Genomic DNA, 24,513 nt, shown 5'->3' on the forward strand with positions numbered 1-24,513 from the left:
TCACAAGTTATGTACGCCGGACGGTAAAATTCCGTGTAGTGCACAAACGCCCATAGGCACTTGAAATGTTCACAAAATACTCAGTGTTGTATTTGTACTTTAAGTCTGTTTTTGCTCTGTAGTGGTACGGAACCCTTCGTGCGCGAGTCCAACTCGCACTTTGCCGATTTTTTATTAGATTGCGTCTTTTCAAAAATACAATTTTGATTCAGAAATTTGGAATAAGTAAAAAGCTGCTTGATAAAATAACCTTATATTTTATTCCTCAGTCATCATCATCATCACTCGGAATATCGTTGTCATCATGATCAGCATGCTTCAGTTTCTGCTCCAGTTCCTTGGCGGGATTGAACACACCTCCAGTTTGAGTGTTACAAATGAAACATCTTGCGGACTTCTTGTAATTATCCAGGGCACACTTCTCGCAAAAGTAGTGCTTACATCTGAAACATAAATAATAAAACTGAAACATTAAAATTTTGTGTAAGGGGGATATTAGATTATCATATATATTGGATCCGAGATCATTAAGTCAATGATATTGGATAATGTAATATAGACATATGATTCATTTCTTCCTTGATCATAGATTTTTGACATTTGCTGAGAGATTTAATCCAATACGGTCATAGAAATAGGCGTTGCCAGTTATTTAATATAAAAAAGAGTTTTTAATTTCATGTTCGTTAATATGTTTCAAATAATGTAATGTAATTATTTTTCTAATTATATACTTGGATAATCTTGCTGAAATAACAAATAAAACCGGCCAAGTGCGAGTTGGACTCGCCCATGAAGGGTTCCGCAGCAGCAATAAGGTTTATTTGTATGAAATTAAGAGGTTTTTGATTTACTAATAAGAAAATAGCCTACGTTCCTTCACGTCATGGTTTACTCTATATCTGTGCCAAATAACCTAAAAATTCATCCAGTAGTTCACGAGATAAGCGCCTTCAAATAATTTTCCCCGTTTTTTTCACGTTTTCCTATGTTTCTGCGCTTCTATTAGTCTTAGAGTGATAATTTATAGTCTGTAGTCTTCCTCAATAAATGAGCCATCTAACAACGAAATAATTTTTCAAATCGGACCAGTAGTTCCTGAGATTAGCGCGTTCAAACAAACAAACTCTTCCACTTCATAATATTAGTATAGATTTACATTTTATACCGTGCACTTATAAGGTCGTGTTACATAAATAATAAGTCGATCTTCTTAACACTAATATACGGGCTTTTATCTTTAGAAACATGGAAAAGCAACAAAATATACAAGAATAAGCGTGTAAATGACCAGAGCATGGCTCAGGGGAATAAAAATATATGTGGAATAACCATGCAACATTTCACTGCACTTGTTAAAACTTCATTTATGACACGAATAAACGTGCATTGATACAATAGTGTTAACAAGTCACGTATTATTCACTAGAATAATAATTTAACATGTTTTTTTTTAAATATGCGGTAAACCGATAATATTTGATTAATAATAAATATATGAGCTGAAAGATATTTTTTTTACCTTTAATTTGGTTATACATTATATTTGTCTATTTATTATGTAGTCAAAGTTATATGGTTCCAAACGTTTTTTTGCCTTCCTGAAAAGTTGTCTTTTTTCGATTGCACGTTTATTCGTTGGGGCCATCAATATGATCATAGAAATGATCCAATATAAATGATAATGTAATACCCCCCTAAGAGGCAAATATACAGAATGATTTTTAAATTTTTAACGAGATTGGCTAATGACTAATAACTAAAAATGTATCTTACTTTATAGAACTATACAAGGTAAATATTTAAAAAGTTAATTCATCAAGCCCCATACACAATAGAAATTCTATTGTGTCTCGTTTTCCACGATCGACGGGTTAATAATGAATTTTGAAATGGACATGCGAGGTGAAATCGAAAAGAATAAAGCTGAAAGAGGTTACGGGTTTCTTCATAATTCACTAGTACATTTTATATGAACTCACTTTACATTTTTTACAGTGATAATAGCTTGAACTCACTTTGTCACAATGGGATCAGTAAAGCTGTTTCTGCATATAAAGCATTTAAAGGGTAGCTCATCGTCACTGTGTATCTCATAATCGGAGTCTCCGCCGTTGTCCGCTTTCACCTCCTCTCTCTCCAGCTGCCAGCCGTGCTTGTAATCAGAGCGGTCGTGGAGAAACTTACACGAGTCTGGAAATAGGGAATTACATTTTATTTTAATTAATGTAATTTGAAATAAAATATATGTATGTAATATGTATTTAGGTCTGTTCCACAATCACACTAGTGTCATAAAGGGAAAAGTTTATGAGTGTGTATGTTTGTTACTTATATGTAACTACTACTGAACGGATTTTTGTCTCCCTCAAGAACAAGGTTAATACCTCGATCGTGGGAATCACAGACACAATTGATTTTCAATTTTTATGCAGCACCCGGGTGCCGCTTCGGGTTTGATGGGTTAACTCATGGACTCCGTTCATCCCAAAAATATTGTGTTCTTTGTACTATCAGAGAAGTTGATTCCTATGCAAATCGGGGACCTAAGTAGTTTGGTTGCGTGACGTCAAACCCAGCTGACAGATCACAATTAACATTGAATTGACATATTCGACCAAATAACATTGGTCTGTCAATTGCATAGGAATCAACTTCCTCGATGGTACCTGTATTTTGGGCGACACAGACAAAACGCAATAAGCAATCAGGTTATGAAATAAGTATTTTATATTTTTAATAAATAACTAATAAGTTGTCATTACACAAACCTACCTCCAAATCCACAGAATCCGGTTTCCTTGTAATCCTTACAGATATCAGGTTGGTAGTCCCACCTAAAATATAGGAAGAATAATTTATAATTTTTAAGACAAGAATTAGAATAAAAAACAAGTTGTAAAATTATCCCTCGAGTAAAAATACTTAATTATTCTTACTTGAGGGATAATTTTATGATGAATAGCAATATAGGTTCAAGTGTTGTATGAGGTATCAGATTGATAAATAAATCAAGAAAAATATACTTTCAGTCCATAGCTATACAATTTTTCAAATGAAGGTATGCTGATATTTAAAAAGAAGGGAATAGTTACCGAACTGTTGCTCTTAAATTGGCCGGAGCTCTTATTGGACCTTTTCTGACTAATCCAGAACTAGCATTGCCGGCTGCTGTGTCCCTCTTTTTGTAGTATTGAGCATAATTATTTATACCCCTATAAACCTAGAAAATAAAATTTTTGATTGCTAACATTGTTTTATACATTGCTATTTATTTTAACCTATCAACTCCAAGTGGTTGAATTTGACCACGTAAACAATAGATTTTCAAGAATCCGCTAGGCTATTTATGTAGTTTAGCATTATTACAACTATTTAGTCATACATTAAATATAAAAATATATTATTCATATTATTTTAAATTATAAGAAAATAGTTGACCCCTGCACCTTCATATTGCCCAAATTTGTTTATTGCTCGGAAACCATACACTTATGCTTCAGTGTTACATTACCACGGTTCCTCTCACTGGGTAAGTTTCACATCCAGTAGTAGGTCAACAAGCAAAATCCAATAGTTATTTTAATTTTAATAAATTGTATTATTGTAAAAAAAGGCTCGTATAATCTACAAAACAGGCTTAAATACCTTATCATCAGCCTGGCCTTGTAGTTCCTCATTGATCTTCTGAGCTTTCTCAAATATAGCTTGAGCGTCTCGGTCCTTCTCTGTGTCCAGCTCATATGTTGCCGTGGCATTCTCCCTTTGCTGTTGCACCGACAATGTTGTGCTTATGTCTTTCTTCTGCAAATGAAAATGTTTTATTTTAAAATTGGTTTAAAAATCACTATTTTACAATAGTCTTTGATGTCTACCAGCAATATGAATATTAAGTTTATAGAGTCAAGCAAGCAAGAGGGAAGACAACCTTTTTTCTTTGTAAATAGTGTAGTAATAAGAGCTGCTAAAGTGGGGACAACTATATTGTTTTATTTATGGTCAATTTTTTAGGTTAAGTATACATAATATAATGAGTGCAATTAAAACAACAAAAAATAAACAAAATTATGAAAAAAGTACCTTTTCCTCGTCACTGCTATCCGCATCTTCGATTATAACCTTTTCCTTCTTTTGACCACCGGTAGTCTGAAAGTTTGGGTTAGATTTCACCTGTTTCTTTATAGGTAACACAACGGTTGGCTCCTCTGCACTATCTGAGCTGTCTTGAACAAGAAATATACACACTCAGCAAAAATGAAATCTGTTTGTACAGATTACATTTCGGAAAAACTTTAGGCATCAGGAGTATTGCGTCTTTAACCAATAACAACTTGAAATTATTAACGAAATAGGTTTCGTGCAATTTTACTGAATTTTCAGGAATAATAAACTTACCTTCCGAGCTCGACTGTTTTCTCTTTCTGCCTCCTTTGAATTTCAAGTTACGCTTTTTAAATGTTGTAGGCACTTCAACTTCGGCATCCGACATTTTTGCTACTTAATTCTAATGTTTAAATTGCGTTTTCTTATATATTTTTTTCAAAATACAAAATATTCTGGTAGGTACCTAGGTAACCACACAATATTTTGGTATTTTCTTCTTCTTCTTTGTTTTTGACACTTTTTTGACTTTTGACACTTCATACCAGTTTTTTTAAATTATATAGCTTTAAGTCTAAGTGACTAGTAGATTGGACAGTACTAGTCATTGGAAAAAGCACAAAAATACAATATTTATGTTGCTTTAAAAAAAGGCTTGAAAAACAGTCAGTTTTTAAAGCAACATTAATAAATATGAAGTTTTTGTGCTTTTTCCAATGATTAATACTGTCCGATCTACTAGTAATCTATATTAATATTATAATTGGGAAGAGTTTGTTTGTTTGAACGCGCTAATCTCAGGAACTACTGGTCCAATTTAAAAAATTCTTTCAGTGTTAGATAGCCCATTTATTGAGATAGGCTATAGACTACTAGCTGTTGCCCGCGACTTCGTCCGCGTGGACTTTAGTTTATAGTTGTTCCCGTACATCGATTGAGTCGTTTACGCGCAAATCAGAAAAGTATATAATTGTGTAGGAACGGCACATTTTTCCGGGGAAAGAAAACATTCCTTGTCATTGTCATTCAAAAAGTATATTGTGCAGTAACCGTACATTTTTCTGTGACAAAATGTATCCTATAGATGTTCTTTTTCGGAACTCAAAGTATCTTTATACCAAATTTCAGCAAAATGGGTCCAGCCGTTAACACGTGATGACGTGACCACGCGAAATATAATGTTCCGCGCAGCTTCGCCCGCGTAAATTCCACAAAAATTAGTCCACAAAAAAACCTATGATCTTTCACGTGGTCTACTTCCTGTGCCAGATAACAGAAAAATTACTGCAGTAGTTCGTGAGATAAGCCCTTTCAAATCCAAAAACGGGGGAAATTATTTGAAAGGGCTTATCTTATGAACTACTGGAGCAATTTTTCTGTTATTTGGCACAGATAAGAAGTAGACCACGTCAAGGATCATAGGCTATTTTTTGTGGACTATTTTGTCTTGTGAAATAATTTACGCGAGCGAAGCTGCGCGGGACGTTATATTCCACGTGGACACGACATCACGCGTAAATGGCTGGACCCATTTTGCTGCAATTTGGTATAAAGATACTTTGAGTCCCGAAAAAGAACATAGGATACATTTTGTCCCGGAAAAATGTACGGTTACTGCATAATATACTTTTATGATTTGCGCGTAAACTATTCAATCTATTTTGATGGAATTTGGTATGGAGATCATACTTTGGGTCCCGGTAAAGGACAAGGAATACTAATTTTGTCCCGGAAAATGTACGGTTCCCGCACAATAAACTTTTATGATTATCGCCTAAACTATTCAATCTAGTTTGATGAAATTTTGTATGGCAATACTTTCAGTCTCGGGAAAGGACAAGGGATACTTTTTATCCCGGAAAATATACGGTTCCCGCACAATTAACTTTGATTGAGATTGGGGATACTAATTTAAATCTGGGACAAGGAATGTTTTTTGTCCCGGAAAAATGTGCGGTTCCCACACAATATATTTTTCTGATTTGCGCGTAAACGATTCAATCGATGTATGGGAACAACTATAAACTAAAGTCCACGCGGACGAAGTCGCGGGCAACAGCTAGTTTTATATAAAATTAAATAACATTTCCATTTAATTATAAGAAAAATAAGAAACGCTCTCAAATTTCTTCATAAATTTTCGCCCAATCAAGAAAGCGGCGAGCGTCGTAACCGCCACTGTACAAGGCGCGCTGATATTGAATGTTATTTTAATGTCTTAAAGTCGATGTTCGTACTGACCTGCTAATTTTTGACATAATTTTTGTGATAGCGTCCTTAATTGTAAAAAAAATCTCATCCGTAAACTTGTAAACATTTTTTGTGACCTCCTTTGTGTGCCGCTTCAGTACCTATAATGTTTCAATTTTACCACCCTTTCTTTTTTAAATTATCAGTTAGGAAATAACCAGTACGTCTCTTGTAGGCTGAAAGTCCTAAATCATCATTTAAAGTACGCGACATGGTTCTAGGTGGTCATGGTTCTATCTTTATCTCGTGAGATAAAATCTTTCCCTTACTGCTTTAACCACCTTTTTCGTACGAACACTGCGTGGACGGCCAGATCTTTTTCTGCCACAAGCAGAGGAGGTCTCATTGTACAGATTAATGGCCCGGTGGCCGGTACACGAACATTTTACTAATACCAAGCGTATGGAGAGTTTTAAAAATGACCTTGGACTCCATATAGGTACTTACCTACTTTGTGTGATGCAATCACAGCGATTTGGTTCTTTTGATCACCCCACTCCATTTGAATCTCGCAAAATATTGTAAAATACATTGGCGCCAAAATGAGAAAACACAATAAACAAACATATAAAATTACAGAATCTAAATTCAATTAATGTAATATTTTGTTTATTTTTACTAGTAAGTACCTACCTAACAGTATTTATGGCCAGACTAAGTATTTACAAATTACGTTTATTTGAAACACACGACAATAGATAGACAATTTTATTAATTACATATTCCCCGTTTTTTTTAGATCGATTTTGAACTAAGATAAAAGTAAAAAAAACCGGCCAAGTGCGAGTTGGACTCGCCCATGAAGGGTTCCGCAGGAGCAATAAGGTTTATTTTTATGAAATTAAGAGGTTTTTGATTTATTTTCATATTTCAGTTGATTTAATGAAAGTTAAATTAAGGTTTACCATTTATGACGTATAAAAAAAACTACTGGCTAGATCTCGTTCGAACCAATTTTCGTTGGTAGTTTTTATAGTAATGTACATCATATATATTTTTTAGACTTATCATGCATGCTTCTACTTTAGAAATTAGAGGGGGGGGGGACACACATTTTTCCACTTTGGAAGAGTCTCTCTCGCAAACTATTTAGGTTATAAAAAAATTATAGTAGAAACCTTAATATGATTTTTGAAGACCTATCCATAGTTACCCCACACACATAGGCTAGATGAAAAATGGGGACCCCTAAATTTTTCAAATTTTTTTCCAATTTTGTATCAAAATCTTAAAGCGGTTCACAGACTTCATCTATTTACGTGCTATTTACCATGTTTCAATAGTATAGCTCTTATAGTTTCGGAGAAAAGTGGCTGTGACATACTGACGGACAGACAGACAGACATGACGAATCTATAAGGGTTCCGTTTTTGCCATTTGGCTGCGGAACCCTAAAAAATAGGATTTTTGTGCGATCTCGGCAACGCGTCAAATGTATGGTCAAGGTCGTTTGCTCGGGGAATGGCCTTAATATATCTTTCCGCTAGGTATATTAACTTTATGCACACCACACAGCTAGTCTATATATATAAAAATGGATTTTCAATTGTGTTAGTAACGCTAAAACTCGAAAACGGCTGAACGGATTGGGCTAATTTAAGAGCGCATCTGACCCTAACTTGACTACATACCTAGATCTTAAAATGTGTAAGGTCTAGAAAACTGATTTTTTGACACAAGTAACTTCAGTTTATGAAGATTAGCTCAAGACGAAAACACGATTACTGAAAACTGGTTTCTTTTTTTACAAAAAACCTTGTTTTAGACACATTTTTGCTTGGATTTTTGAAGTTTGCTGTCTTTTCTTTAATATTTTTTAATATTTAGACATTAAAAAATTGATAAAACCTGCTCAAAACACTTTTTTCATAATCATTATAATTCGTCTTTTATTCAAGTGAAACTAACTCGGCGATGATTCCGCGCCGTCCCTTTTCGCCTGGCATATGAAAGACGGGCGTGAGTGTGAAGAGAGAAGGAGGATATTTGATTTTTAGAGTCAGGAGAGCTCTTAAGTCTTAAAATATTCGTAGAAGTCCAGGGAAGGTTTTAAAGTGACACGAAGCTCACCGGGACAGCTATATAAAACCATTCCTGTTTTCCGAGTCGGGCTCCGATGAATTTAGGATCATTCACGTGTTTACGTTCATTGGTGGTATTAAAATTTATTCTGTAGGTGCTACTTGCTCACCTATATTAGGATACGCTAACCGAATACGTTATGTCGATAAAAAATGTCTCCAATTTTATAACAGCGTAAGTGAATCCTTATGATGTTAAGATAATTTGTCTGTCCGACTGTCGTTTCAATTTAAAATATTATTTAGTAGTAAATGTTAAAAGCGGTTGACGATTCATCGTTACTGAAAACCAATTCGCAACACCACTCACCAGTGGAGTAACAAGTTTACTATTTCCTATTTTTTTGCAAGTGTCCATGGACAGTAAGCTTATTATGTATCTGGTTCATTGATGATTGATTTAAAAAAAATTAGATAACTATACCTACAGCTGAATCTATTAGGAATCTGCTAAAACTACCATAGGTCCAATGTTACCATATCCCGTTCGTATCTTAAAATATAAGATACCTACATATAAACAGTTTTCATTATAATATAAACTGCATATCACATTAGGTAGTTTTCTCATTTATAAAATGAGTCCGGAAATTATCCTGGAAAACTGGAATAAGACCAGTTTATTATTAAACTTGTAAACACATCAGAAGCTAATAACGGTTTAGAAATATCTTTGTATCCGTTTTCTACATAATAAAATGTATAATAAATTAATTAGAATTATGAACCTAAGATTAATTTTATTACAGTCTTCAAATTCTTTAAATCCTGAGACACTACAAACATAGCCGCAGACGACGATTAGTATGAAAACACGCCTTTTACGTCCTTTTGCAAGTCAGTTGCATTAAATGGTATACTACTTTTTAGAAGAACTCACTCATTTTTAAAAGGGCCTATGTTCAACGAAAATCAGGCAAAGGATACGTCGTTTTCGTATAGCAGCAATATTGGGCTGCTTTTAAAAATAGTATACTACTTTTGAGACTTTAAAATCGAAAGGTATTAAGTTCGATACATTTTCAATAAGGAAATGGTCATTTTTTCAATGAGATGTTTTAAAGAAAGTGTAAAGTAAAATTTTTCTTTTCTAGTGCGTGTAAACACAATGGTGTTTCAACTTTCTAGTAAAAATACAAATAACATAAATTATGTATACTCTCAACTATATTATAAATAAATCTTCTTGGATAAAAAATCTGGTCCATAATCTTTAATATAATATCATACTCAGCCATTTTAATTTGGGTATATATAGGAGGAGGTTGCATCGTAGATTCTTAACTCCTAGATTTTTTGTACCGTACCAATGTTCCTATTAATATAATTATTTAATAACATATCTGACCAAATATTTTATGATATCGAATTAAACAGTAGGTAGGCATTTGTTGTAAATTTTGTATATTACTAGGTTATCAACGTAACGTAACTAAACGTTGATAGTAATTTATATATAGCATAGCATTATTTCATCATTTTTTTTCTAGACGAAAATGCATACGCGCATGCATCTCCGGCAGCCTGCACTGGGAAAGAACATTCGTGGTTTGTAGGGCTCGCTGCGGTTGAGAGGGTGGCAATTTGGCCGCGACTCTACCCCCACACACCTGTCCGTGCATTCTCCTCTGCTTGGCTGGTGGCTTGCTGATTGAAATATTTTTATCATCATTATAAAAAAAGACAGTAAACAATACCATTGTTTACTACCTTTTTTAGCCATGGAACATGCTTTTCGTGTACTGGGCAGATCGGGAACATCGACCAGGGTGTGTGGGACTCCTAATGCACAGGTTCAACCCATTAAACTCCCATGGTGCTGCACTCTCAGATTATGGCAAAGTCGAAACGATGAAACCCACCCACCTACTGGGTAGGTTACATGGGTATAAAAGATTAAGGGCCTTTTTCACCACTTCCTGATAAGGTGCCGGATAGGTTATATCCACAACTTATTTGACAGATCATCCATACTCTATTTGTCAAGTTAAGTTGCGGATAGCCTATACGGCACTTATCAGAAAGTGGGGAAACAGGCCCTAAGTAATTTGGGCGTATGATTCATTACGTAACAACTAATAAGGCATACTACTGGAAAATGTAGAGTCGCGTGTGTAAGCTAGCAAGAAAGTAAAGAATGAGCAAAGATACTCGAACAAACTAATATAATTTTTTGAACAGTAGCACTAGCAGAGTAGACAGAATTATCTAAGAGTATACCGACTTAGAACTGAGATTGAAATTTTTAAGTTTGACCTATTATGACAAAAGTCGTCGCTAGGGTCAGCTAGGGTCGTTCCCTACAAATTTAGTTGTTGTTTATATTTTGGCACATGCAAAGAAAACTGTCAGAATTCAATTTCAAAATCTTCATTTTAAAAATAAATTATATCAGTCAGCGCGCCGGCCCTTAACTCATCCTGGCGAAACCCGAAAGAAATGACAGGTAGGTATTAATACACGTCCGTCTCTTAACAGTCGAAGTACTGGTAGTTTAATGTCTATTGTGATATTGTTAAACTAGTTGTTGCCAAGCGAGCTAGTGCAGGAGGCATGTGCGAACATCTCGTGTTACGAGTATTATCTACGGCATCTCTTACGTAAAAGGCGTTGTTTTGGCAAACGATATAAAACTTCAAATATTGTGATAGGAAATCTTTACTTTAAAGTTTATTCGAGATAGCGATAGTTGCGATAAGATCCATCATTTAAAATACAAACATTTTTGGTTGGTTGGTTACTAGGGGCTTTAAGAAAACCGAAGCGGTTATTTCTGTGGATTATTATCTAAGTAGAATCTCTATTCCACAATGTCTACTCTACATTTTAATACATTTTTCTCCGACAATAAAGGAGGTTCTATGTTGGGTTTTACGTTTATTATTAGATGCTAGTTTTTATATAATATACTCATTCAATCGGCGATCCTCATGAAAAGAATTACCTTCGATCTTAGAGACATAATAATAAAGTTTATACTTAAGTGGGAATTAGGATACTATAATATTACCTATGTGCATTGTCATCTGACTGTCTGAATGCCACAGCTGAAATAAGAAAATTATGCTGTCAAAGCGCAATAATTCGTAATGATTTGGAATTAAGATTGCTCTACTGCACATGCGCGTATCACAGAACAAAAAGTGGGCATACCGTATATCCTGTAATTATAGTAGCTTCATATAAGTAGAATTAAATTGGTACTGGTAGTAAGATATATATTTGTCATGTGACAGCAGTGTCGTCGCAAGTTTTTACTTAGTTTCAAAATTACAGGACAAAATTAATAATGTACTAAGGTTCACTCGGCGTAACTTGGCGGTAGCGGTCATTGACTCCCTGTCAAAAGCTTGTCATTTTATTGTCCTTGACCCTTTATTGTCAATCGCGGTTTATATAGAAAATGACAAGTTTTTGACAGAGAGTCAATGACCGCTACCGCCCAGTTACGCCGAGTGAACCTTAGTACAATAAATTATTTACTTGCTTATGAGAAAGTTTACTTAAATCTTACAGTTTCTTTTACAAATAATTTGATATTTTTTTAATACTTAACTACTTAAGAATATATATTTTACTCTCTTTTAATGTGAATAATATCGTATTTTTTTAATGTTCTGAAAACAACGCTCAGCCGCGTCCGCGATTTAATCGCAAGCTCTCCTACTTTCGAGAAACTTTAGAATATAAGTAAATACGCGGGAAAACAAGTTCCATTAGCGGTTCACTTGCGATCGACGACAGTTCAGTTCGAGTGTGAAATATAAGTGAAGTGCAAAAGGTATGTTGTTATAACAGGTCCAGATACCTAGAATGACCTAACCTAACATAGTAATCAGTGTTTTTCTTGCAATCTTTAATTTGCCCGCTGCGTTTTACTGCATTTGTAAGTGGTTGCATTATAGTATTTTAAACAAATGTTAACGTATTTTTTGGTTGTTTAAATTTGAAAGCTTGTGATTAATTGGTGTCTAAAAATTACAATTATTTATTCCAAAATTTTTCTCTTTGAGCGTCTCTCAGATGCTATGTATATAATATTATATATAAGTACTTACTACATTTTATGTAACGTAATTATTATTTATAAAATTGTAGTAAAATAATTTACAGGAAATAAATATTAATTTCCCGAAGATTTGAATACTTAGTAAAATTAATATAAAGTAACCCTACTTGATACAAATTTTACAATACCAATACAATACCAAAAAACGCCATTTCTGTTTTTTTTTGTTCTTATCTATAATATACGAAACTCTTCAATATGTTATACGAAGTCCAATTCACACTTGGACAAAGATTATGCCCAGCAAACAAATTAATTATACGACTATCCTATTCCATTTAGGACAAAAGTTTAGTTTTACAGTCCTTTAACGAACTCACGTAATACTCATATAACAAGTCAATATAATTTTAGTTAATCATACTAATATTCAGAAACTTTGTTTGTTTGTCCCTTTGTTGTCTCTTTATACCTATACAGCCAAATTGATTTTGATAAAAATAGGTACGAACGTATTTAATTAAGAGCTCACATGACCCTAACTTGACTACATACTTTAACCTAGATCTCAAAATCTGTAAGGTCTAGATAACTGATTTTTTGACACAAGTAACTACAGTTCATAAAGATTAAATGCTCAAGACGAAAACACGATTACTCAAAAAATGCTCGATGGGTTCTTTTTTACAAAAAACCTTGTTTTAAATACATTTTTGCTTGGATCTTCGAAGTTTGCTGTCTTTTCTTTAATATTTTTTAATATCTAAAAAGGTATTGATAAAACCTAAATTTGCTCAAAACACTTTTTTCATAATCATTATAGTTCGTCTTTTATTCAAGTAAAACTAACTCGGCGATGATTCCGCGCTGTCCTTTTTCACCTGGCATATGAAAGACGGGCGTGAGTGTAAAGAGAGAAGGACGATGTTTGATTTTTAGAGTCAGGTGAGCTCTTAAGGTATATTTTCAACTTTTTGCACTTTACGTCATATTTTGCTTAAACTTGAAAAGGTTTAACGAGTGGCTTTAGCGATAACGAGTAGCCACAAAAAGTTATTTTAATTCAAAACACCGATAGAGATATCAAAGTTGAATTAATTGTTATTTATTTTGCAGACCCTCGTTTAAAAGTAAAACTAAATTACAAAATATCCATATTATAATAACGTCTTCATATATCTCATAATAACATGAAATCTTATGGTGACTTGTTTGCTTTCATTCACTCGAAACTTATCAAAAGTTTCGAATGTAAAAAAAAAGTGGGTAAGTACTTACATACTCGTAAACAGTTTTCTACAGTCAATTTTGATAAGACTGATGTAGTGATGTATATTGTGCATTATTTACTTACAATTATAACATATTCATTATTCACACAACAAAAATCAAATGATCGTATGCGACACATTGAAACTTCAAGGAAAAACGCTGTTTGCGCTCTTTTACAGTAGCTCATAGTAAATTATTACAAAAATATTCGTATTTTACGCGATTTTCGAAATCCGCGCGAGCGAAGCCGCGGGAAAAAGCTTGTATTTTATAAGAAGAGATAAAGAACATGATTAGTGATTACATTTGCGCAAGAAGACCTGAAAGGATTACTTATGTGTCTGATCCATCGTTCTCATTCTTGGATAATTCTTTACCTATGGGACATAGATAATAATTAGCCTGAGAACAAAAAGGAGGGACTCGTTTTTGCAGCTCGTCTACTGACTGCTTGGTACAGCTTATTTTAATATCTACGGTCACTACGTCAAAAGCATAATATTTATTATTATATTTTAACGTGACGTACTTAAAGCATACTCAGATAATACGAAATGTAAACCAAATAATGATATAATTTGTGCAATTAGTCACAAAAAGTTTGGGAAGCCCTGGAGCTCTTATATGCAATAGATAAGTTTATCTGACACACATTGGTGTTGACTAGTATTTTCTAGAGGAAGCTGACCTCTGTCACTGATTAAACTTTACTAATGAGGAGATAAGTAACCATAGATGTAAGAGTGGTCTGATGAATGGCCCCACTTTAGGGTAGTTTCGGGCCACATGGACATTAGAGGCATGACATATAAGATTTTTTCGGTAAATTTAACTACATATTGCAGTACATGATGCCCACAACCAATCATTTTTCCGGCATAAAATGTATCCTATGTCCTTTCTTGGGACTCAAAATTTCATCTATATCGGTTCCGTGGCTTGGACGTGAAGAGGTAACAGACAGACAGACACTCTTTCTAATTTATAATAATGTATGGATATTACTAGAATATTTGGAATGTTTTCAAATAACTAACTCTCTCATAACTTTTAAATAAGTGACTGATTTGGTCGGTCGCTAATCAAAAATTGGTTTCTTAGAAAGCAAATACATAGATGTATAAAAGTTTAAACGCTACTTAATGTCCTAAACTACGCTACTAATACTATAAACTCATAAAGTAGTCCAAATTTAGTTTGTTATTATTTTTAGCAATATTCCGCGAAAACAACTTCCACCTTTAAGTAAATGAGTGAGTGTACGCATAGGCATGCGTACAGCACCTCCCTCCTCCCACACTGCCTATGCGTACACTCGCATGCAAGAACTTGCAAACACCACCACCACACAAGCAATAATGTTGGCAAATCCGTGCAAGGCCCCTCACCACCATGCAGGTTGAAAACCTCGACGCGCGTTTCGCCCCAACACCGGAGCATCCTCAGGAGGTGCTGTACGCATGCCTATGCGTACACTCACTCATTTACTTAAAGGTGGAAGTTGTTTTCGCGGAATATTGCTAAAAATAATAACAAACTAAATTTAAACTATGGATTTCCGCAAAGTAACGCCTGATTCCATTAACTATTCAAAGTAGTCCAAATCCAGAATACTCTGTTTAATGCTTGACATAATGACGTGCACACAGGCCACAGCACATCAATTAGCTATGTCCACACTATGCGCTTTCGTCTTCAATTTTCGTCATCTTCTTTCATTCAACTTTTATTTTGGCGCATTCAATAATTGAATGCGTCAACGAACGCAACGCCAACTGTCATTTTTAATAACAAATCGAAAGTTTTGGATACGGTCAGCACGCGTCGCGGGCATGCCTCACGTTCGCTATTGACTGCGCTATAACGCATGCCCTTGACGAACAGAAAAAGGCACAGTGTGGACAATTTAAGATGCATTAAATTCTTCAATGAATGATGTTTTTATCATCAGCCCTATCCGTGCTTCGTCATTGACCCTAGGACGTCACGTGTTTATGTTCGCACTTAATATTCCGATCAAATGTGGATCAGGCCATCATGTTAAAAATAACTATGTATATAATCTTATATATTTCTTATATAAGTTAATGCTATTTATTCCGGATATGCTAGGATTTTTTTAAACAAACTTAAAAATGTGGATTGTCTATTACTGTGATCTCTTTGAATGTGCGCACTCCCATGTAATTAATCTTTTGGTCACAATTTTTTGGATTGTGTAGGGCAGTAGGGCTATAACAGATTAGGTATTGTATAGTTCACTATGGACCTATCTTAAGCCCTTAGCCTATCTGTTGTCACTAATTATCACTTTGGCTTAGATGATTTATAAATTATTATCGCTTATGTCACTTCAACGCCCCCATGGTAATATTATCATCTAGTATTTAAATATTATGCTTCTGTAATGAGTAATTTAAACTAATAACAGCTATTGCCCACCCTTTGGAATAACTGTACCAACTTTCAAAACTACATGAATTATTTGGTCTGATCGACGATTTTGAAACTAAATTTCTACTAGCTAGATAGAGCTTTTGATTGGCTAGCGTCAAAAAATGAACCAATCTGCTAGTGAAAAGATAAACACCTGTCAAAAAATCTTAGAAACCGGGCAGTAGAGAATTTAAGCGTAGCAGGTCATGTTACATGTATAAAAACTTCTAGTAAGTATAACATAACATTGCAAACATTGCAACGTTTCCTGTCCCTATAAGGTTCTTCAAATGCGGAATCGATTTCTGATACTTAATTTATTCTTAACCTCTTTTAAATTGATTACATTTTACTCCTTCGATTGGGGATTCTTGGAAATGCTATTGTATTCTATTGTTGTCGCGGTCACCGGTGTCCTTATGGGGCTTGAAGGATTATTTTGAACCATTAAATATAATATTCAGGTTTCGCTTAGTGACAGTAGATCGAATTTATGTTAAATTATTGAATATGGCCCAAAGTCCAAGGAGAGTCATAAATCTAAAATTTTGTGATCATCTTGCGATTTTGATTATAATGCAGAAATTGATCATAAATGTCATCTAAATTATATTATCTCAGTGGTTAAGCGAAAGCTGGAAAACCTAAAGTAATAAATTGTAGAGTAGATATACAACTTGAGCTCGTTTAAAATATATTTTATAATTTACGAATAAAATAAGTAATATTTTTCAATCAAATAAGCATTATTTCTCAAGGATTCTAACAATAATAATAATTAGATGTTGTATAAAATTTTGTACTAAAACATACATTTTTGTTTATAGATTATGATGTAAGTATTGTGTTTTTTCTTCTTTCAGGTAATCATGGAGATCGAGAGTGCGAACTGCAAGTACAGGGTGTCCGAGTGCTCGGACATCGAGCAGCTATCTATAGAAGCGCCCATCAAAATGGACAGGTACGTGACGTTACGTGAGACTAGGGCATAGGGTAGTCAGAAAAAAATTGTCCAAATTAATTAACGGTGAGTTAATAGTAAATAGATAAGGAGCAAGCCCCATCTCTAGCTGAGCTATCGTTACCAACCACAATGGTTTTACGACTATTTTGGTCTTAGGCATTCAAAGACCAATTTGCCCATCACTGACCTCCATTATACAAGTACGCTGGACTTATGATACCCTTTGAAATGACAGCTATTTTTGCATGTGCCTATTTGGAGCATTCAGCTTTAAATTGGCACAAAAAATCCAGTGCCCAATGCGGAGAAGAGAATTAAATCTGATGTAAAAATGACGTTTGAAATTCGCCATATTGGCGCTGATAGCAGTAGTGGGAGTACTTGGAACTAATACTAGTTTCTACAACCAATAGCGATTATATAATATATACGTCATACGTCAGATTTAGTTCTCTTCCCCCGCATTGGGGGCGCTGATTCCGCTTCAAACAGGCACAAAAAACAGTTGGGTATCATAAGTCTAGCATACTTGTATAATGGAGGTCAGTATTGCCCATCGACACCTTCAAATTGCTAGTATAGTATGGGCAGGCCGCATTAGATTTTTAATTTTATTTAAAATATTGACATTGTGTTTCCAGGGAAATTACCGGTTTGGAAAAATTAGTCGAAGAAATACACAAGGTATTCTCGAAGAGCCACGTGAATATACAGGAGGTTCAGAAACTGATGGCGTGTTACAAGTCTGACCCTAAGGACTGGAAGAAATACGCAAAGTTTGATCGTTTTCGGTGAGTTTAAAATAATCATTGAATTATTGAATACAAGTATTTCCTAGCGTTGTGCTAATCAAAAAATTCGGCAGTATTTTGTAACCGATAGCGTGTGTGGACTGCGGTGCGTAAGGTCCGATTTCGATGCATTGGATGCACAGCTTTGATCCGAAATTAGAAATTACGCAGACCCTAACATCACATCTTAGTTGTACTATTATCTATTCTGTGCCCCATAGAAGCCTCACTTGAGTGAACTTGACTCCAGAGTTTAGACCAGGGGTCACCAATTAGTTTCGCTCGGGGTCCGTTTTAAGACATGAAATAACCTTCGCGGTCCACACAAAAAATTACGAAACGTAGGTAATTACGGAAATTACAAAGATATTTTTTTGGATATCAATGAGAAAAGTAACCATTTTTTGTAGCTAATTATCTCTCTGAAGTTTGGAGTGAAATATTGGTGCAAGCTATAGATATTGACATTAAATCCTGGAGATGTTGAAGTCCTAAGATGAACGAAGATCATCTTCGAACATGCTTGGTCCGCACACAATGGGCCAGCGGTCCGGACGCGGACCGCGGTCCGCCATTCGGTGACCTCTGGTCTAGACCATTCCCGTTACATAAGGACAACGGTGCGCAAGAGCAGTGCATTGTAACACGATCTACGGCTCTCTGAATCAGGGCAAAAGACCACCCCGCCACCCTGGGCACAGGCACACACCCACACCTATAACTTACCCCTAGAATGATACGATCTTAATATCTAGATACTTCGGGGTTCTTCCAAGATCATAAGGTCTTCGGGACTGTGATACAGAATCAATTACTATGGTAGATAAATTAGATAACGAGCTCATATCGACGTGGAGCAAAGGTCTTATGGTTAATGTATATCCAGTCAGATACGAATATTATTTATAACAGTATAATATAGTTAGGTAGGAATCTTAACATAAATAATCATTATAGTCGTTGATAACTTGAAATGAATGTTACGAACAAAAGTAAAGGGAATGACCGTTCGAACCTAATATGGAAAAGTAATGCCTAAAATAAATATTTGCCATACTGCTCAAGGTTAGGACATCAAACAAATGAAAAAAAGTTTTGAAGCGGTCCTAGGTTATTTGGTAGAGCTATGATTCTGGAGCTGGTTAGCATATGGCTTTGGCCAATGTTAGTCAATATCTGTCAGCTGGGCGTAGTATTTCCCGAGTCCCGACCAAATTACGTAGTTGAATCAAAGACAGTTGGTGACAAATTTCGTACTATCAATACGTGAAAATTATTTGACAGTTGGAGACAAAATATGTTTGATAGTATGTGAAAAACTGCAGTACTGTATGTAGATACCGATAGCAAAATCGAGATGACGTCGACCATATTTGGGTGAAAATAATAAAAATATTATAACAAACGTTTATAGGTCTTTGTAACAAACCTTTGTAATAAACATGTACGTCAGGAAAGCTCTGTGGATGAGAAATAGTTATCTGCAGGTCTTAACCCCAGCCGGCGGTCAGAGATCTCAAGCTATAAATACCAACAACTTCTTACATCAGACATTTGCGGGGATTATCCACGCCAATTTTTTTCTTTATCTATAAATATAAGAATTCGTTATTTTCTTCAATTTATTCAAGGACGGAATATGTAGAGTATAATGAACTTACTAAAACGTTCAAAATATCATGTTAAGTAGCTCCTTTATCTACGCGAGCGAAAAACTTTGGAACCCTTTTTACGAAAAATGCGGAAACTCTGCGAACTTTCATGCTACGTGCATGAAAGTTCGCAGAGTTGTAGTTTATGTGGAGAAGGAGTGCATCGAGCTAATATTGTTTTGAAATTATGCTTTAATCATACATTATTTAAATTGTAAATTGTAAATATGTATATGTAAGTTTACCTCTTAGGTTATATATATATATATATATATATATATATATATATATAACCTCTTAGGTTATATATATATATATATATAACTATATATATATTTATATATATATAAATATAAATATAAATATAAATATAAATATATATATATATATATATATATATATATATATATATATATATATATATATATATATATATATATATATATATATATATATATATATATATATATATATATATATATATATATATATATATATATATATATATATATATATATATATATATATATATATATATATATATATATATATATATATATATATATATATATATATATATATATATATATATATATATATATATATATATATAATTGGAATCTCGGAATCAGCTCCAACGATTTTCATGAAATTTAGTGTTTTGTCGAATACCGACGGTCAAATAGCTAGTAATAAATAAAACATTACACACACTACAACGCGCACACTACCATGTTTTGACTGACACTATATCTACACGAATTATACTCCTTTGTTTAAGTATGAATTGTAGTTTTTTTTATTGAATCTGAAATAGTCAATACTTTAAACGGGTAGCAAAAAGAAGAGATAATTAAATTTAAGGTCGAATTTCGACCATTGGGCGATCTCTAGCTGTAAAGCATCTTTAGACTCTAGGCGCGGCTACTACTCTACTTTTAAACATAGACCTATATTATCCCGGAAACATACCGGCTACCTCACGTTACAGCTCGACAAGGCTTTAAATGGACTTTGCAAAATACGGAACTAACGCTGCCATCATACAACAACGTCATTTTGACAGTTCTCCTTCACCGGCAGCGCTCGAACCCACGTTCATAAAAAGCGAATTTTTGCGCAATGGAGTTCCGGGCGTCATCAATGTATTGAAAATGACTCTATCCGGTACTATTTAATAATATTGTTGTCACTTATCTGCAATCTTCTATTGCGTTGTTTTGACAAAATGTGATAAAAGACGTATGTAAACAGACTCTGACATCAGACTCTCAACTTTATTATTCATATTTATGATAGCTTTATCTCTAGTTTATATATAAATTGTACATTTAGCAGAACTTCAATTTTATCACAGTTGAGGATGTTGTTTTTCTAAATTTGGGTTTTCACAGCAAGAACTGATGTGCTGATGTGATTTAAAATGATAACATTGATTTTTTCCTGTATTTATCAAATATCATCAAATATCTTTAGTTTCGTTTTCAGTTTAAGTTAATTGCGCTTATATAAATACCTACTTACTCTGTTTTGAATTTTTGATGTTATTAAGTACGTTAACATATTTTTTAAGCTTATTTTAATACAGGAGCCACTATAAGTATCAACATTATTGAAAGCTATAATTAATTTCTTAACATTTATATTAGTTTGGATCTGTATGAAATTATCATTAATAACTACATATTATACTGTATGCTCTATAGGATGTATTGCTGAAATGTTTTCACACCAGATGGCAGAACCGGTATAGACAGTAAACAAAAAAAATTTGTTCGACGTTTGTATGAATATGCTCAGTAGTGGCGTTAGCCGCCTAGGGCGCCCGATAACAAGGGGCGCTGAAGGCAAACAAAAAGGGCGCCAATTTTTTCAGCACTAGGTACCAGCACCCTGGGCGCCGAAGAAATCTCGCCCAGGGCGCTAGTAGTACTAAAACCGGCCCTGAATATTCTGATATGGTGTGTTTTTTTTTATTGGCCCCTATCTGGGACCTCTTGTTCCCCCTTCAAAGAGAAGGGACAATTGTCTACTTTTATTAGATTTTTACATTTTCTATTTGTTTTATTATTATTTACATAGGTACAGTGTGATACGGAGCTCTCGTCTCCGGCCTTTGTGTAATAGTCCCTATTAGCAAAAGTCTTAATTTCTTTGTTTCAGGTACACACGAAACTTAGTTGATGCTGGTAATGGGGCATTTAACATAATGATACTGTGTTGGGGGCCGGGCCACGCCTCCGCCATACATGACCACGCGGACTCACACTGTTTCATGAAGTTATTGAGTGGCAGCTTAGAAGAAGTAAGGCAAGTATCAAGACTAGTCATTTCTATTAATACTTGAAACTTTTAAAGTAGCAATAGCAGGTTTAATATGAATTTTGCTGTTAAAATAAAGTACCCTGGATGACCGAGCAAAGCTCGGTATATAATAGCAAACACTCATTGACTTCGTGTTACTTTACAGGTTACAACGCCATCTGCTGGAATAGCTTTGGCTGTTGTTGTGTCGTTAAAACAATTAGTTGCTCACAAAATAGTATTATTATTCGCCAATAGATGTCAGGAAGAGTCATATTTTTCAGTTTATCGATTAAACACGATAAAACACGAATAAAAAGACATTTTCTAGAAATGATTCCTAGCTACCTCGATTTATCGCCCCCGAAACCCCCTATATATACTAAATTCCGAGATTTCAATTATATATATACAAGAATTGCTCGTTTAAAGATATAAGATAAGATATCTGACTGAGCGTCTTTACTTACTGCATTAAGAAAAATATTATAATAGCATTTTACAGGCTGAGGCTTTTTTCTGTAGAAGAGTCTGTTACTGCTGACTAGGTTTAAAAAATTTCATGTAAGATAAGTAACATCATAATAATTACTAATGATTCCAGATACGATTGGCCTGAAAACGTGGAACCAGAAGTCGTAAAGAAACTAAAGAAAAAGCCAACTAGACGGTGTTGCTCAGAGAGTGAAGAACTAGAAAATAAGATGAACAACGTAGAAATAAGTGAACATCAGTGCGAGGAGGCTGGTGAATATGAAGCGGGGAATATGAATGAAATCGGCAGAACGCGGTTAGAAGTTGATGATGTGTGTTACATCAATGGTGAGACTCAAACTAATACTGATCTTTTTTTTATGAAATAACGGGGCAAACGAGCAAACGGGCCACCTGATGGAAAGCAACTATCGTCGCCCATGGACACTCGCAACATCAGAAGAGCTGCAGGTGCGTTGCCGGCCTTTTAAGAGGGAATATACTCTCTTCTTGAAGATTTGCAGGTCGTATAGGTCCGGAAATATTGCTGGTGACAGTTCCTTTCAGAGTTTTACAGTGCGCGAGAGTTTACGCGAGAAACGCGCAGTGGAAGACTACTCATCAAGGTGATGAGGATGGTATAATTTTCGCGTGGGACGATGGCGAAAAGTTGCAGGTGGTATGATTCCGAACAATTCCTTAGAATACTCCCTATCAGATAGAGGATGCAGAGTGAAGCTACATCTTGGCGTAATTCCAAGGGGTCCAAGCTATTTGATCAACTAATAGTAACTGAGTGCATAGACTTCTTTTCTTATATTTTTCAATCTGTGTTATGTTTCGAATTGCATTCGATGAAGCCTATTAATAATAATTTAATGATTGTCACGAGTTTAATTTTCGTTCCAGATGCTCTTGGACTCCATCGAATGGAAAATCCCTCGTACGTGGACGGAGCAGTGTCTCTACATTTGTACTGCCCGCCGTTCGACAGCTGTAGGGTCTTTGACTCTACCACCGGCAAAGCATCGGAGGTCAAAGTGACCTTCTGGTCAATGTACGGAAAGAAAATTAAAAGAGTAAGTTCCCAATAGGATACAATAATGTAATGTTCTCACGCTAGACGGCAGCACCAGCATTGACAGTAAACAAAAAGTTCGACGTTAAGCAACGTTTCTGTCAATATTCCGATATGACGTGTAAAACATGTAAGGCATCCATTATACGATCATACAAGCGACAGTTAATTTCGTCAATCATGAATTATGTTTGACTGATGAAATTATGAATGGTATTAGACGGTCACTCAATTCTTATGTCAGTCAAAGCTTTTTTCTAATTTTTTTCCTATTTTGTCGGATGTGACAATACGCACTCAAAATACGTGACTGATGGTTGCATGAAGCAAAAATCAAGATATTCAGATTTTCGTCAATCATTTTTTTTTTTCGAAAGGGTCTAAGCTACTGGTCTGGTTAAGACCATGGTAGTTTAATCGTGGCTATAACTAGTCGGTTGCTAGTTGGTTTGGAAATAAACAATGAGGGGGGCCTGGCCCCCTCCCCTAAAGTCACACGTGTGACATTCTAGTCGGGCAATATTGGGGAGAGCTACGAAAATAAGCAATTTTTATCTGACGCGGGGTTTCGTCAATCAACTTCATGCAATCATCAGTCACTGCATTACACGACAGGTTATGCATCAGTTACAGTCATGACTGGTAAAACTGACAGCAAAACCTACCGTGTAATGTTTGCCTAAGATTTTGTCGGATTTTTTACTATGTGTGCTAGTAGCGCTCCACTCCAACCATTTTTCTTTGAAACACTCTTATTTTCCACAATAGTAGCCGCTGTATTTCATGTTTTACCTTTTTTACAGGTGTTCGAATCCAGTCCAGTAGAAAGTAAATAAGCGTAAAGATTGTAAAAAAACAGTGTAGATAATTATATGGACCAGGAAAAGAAGAAAATCAATAGTTACGTGCTTAAAAGCTTTAAAGTAGGAAATTTTACTTCCTGAAACAACAATAATTAAATTATGTGAAATAATAAGTTAGGACTTAAGTTTATTTAGTTGTAAGAACTAGTTAGGGCTAAAAAGAATTTATAAATTTATTTTACATACTTACTCATTATAATTAAATAATGCTTATTTATAAATCTTAATTAAACACCTA

The 24,513-nt window shown here is 34.6% G+C and overlaps 2 protein-coding genes across 2 annotated transcripts; one reads left to right on the forward strand and one right to left on the reverse strand.

Moving 5' to 3' along the window:
- Positions 1 to 237: 237 nt before the first annotated feature.
- On the reverse strand, positions 238 to 8,799 carry LOC121738492 (E3 ubiquitin-protein ligase RNF113A). The gene is made up of 8 exons (XM_042130575.1): positions 8,795 to 8,799; positions 4,396 to 4,497; positions 4,081 to 4,223; positions 3,649 to 3,804; positions 3,096 to 3,223; positions 2,776 to 2,837; positions 2,019 to 2,193; positions 238 to 443 (listed from the first exon to the last, which is right to left on the reverse strand). The coding sequence occupies exons 2-8, from the start codon at positions 4,487 to 4,489 to the stop codon at positions 266 to 268; spliced, it is 936 nt and encodes a 311-aa protein (XP_041986509.1). The 5' UTR covers positions 4,490 to 4,497; positions 8,795 to 8,799; the 3' UTR covers positions 238 to 265.
- A 3,280-nt stretch (positions 8,800 to 12,079) lies between these two features.
- On the forward strand, positions 12,080 to 24,468 carry LOC121739878 (cysteine dioxygenase type 1). Its single transcript, XM_042132471.1, has 7 exons — positions 12,080 to 12,213; positions 17,013 to 17,110; positions 17,755 to 17,904; positions 21,720 to 21,866; positions 22,465 to 22,682; positions 23,244 to 23,413; positions 24,216 to 24,468. Exons 2-7 carry the CDS (start codon positions 17,019 to 17,021, stop codon positions 24,246 to 24,248), a joined length of 810 nt encoding a protein of 269 aa, XP_041988405.1. The 5' UTR covers positions 12,080 to 12,213; positions 17,013 to 17,018; the 3' UTR covers positions 24,249 to 24,468.
- The last annotated feature ends 45 nt before the right edge of the window (positions 24,469 to 24,513 follow it).

The sequence above is a fragment of the Aricia agestis genome, chromosome 2 (assembly GCF_905147365.1).
Source record: "Aricia agestis chromosome 2, ilAriAges1.1, whole genome shotgun sequence".
In the NCBI taxonomy this organism is placed as follows: domain Eukaryota; kingdom Metazoa; phylum Arthropoda; class Insecta; order Lepidoptera; family Lycaenidae; genus Aricia; species Aricia agestis.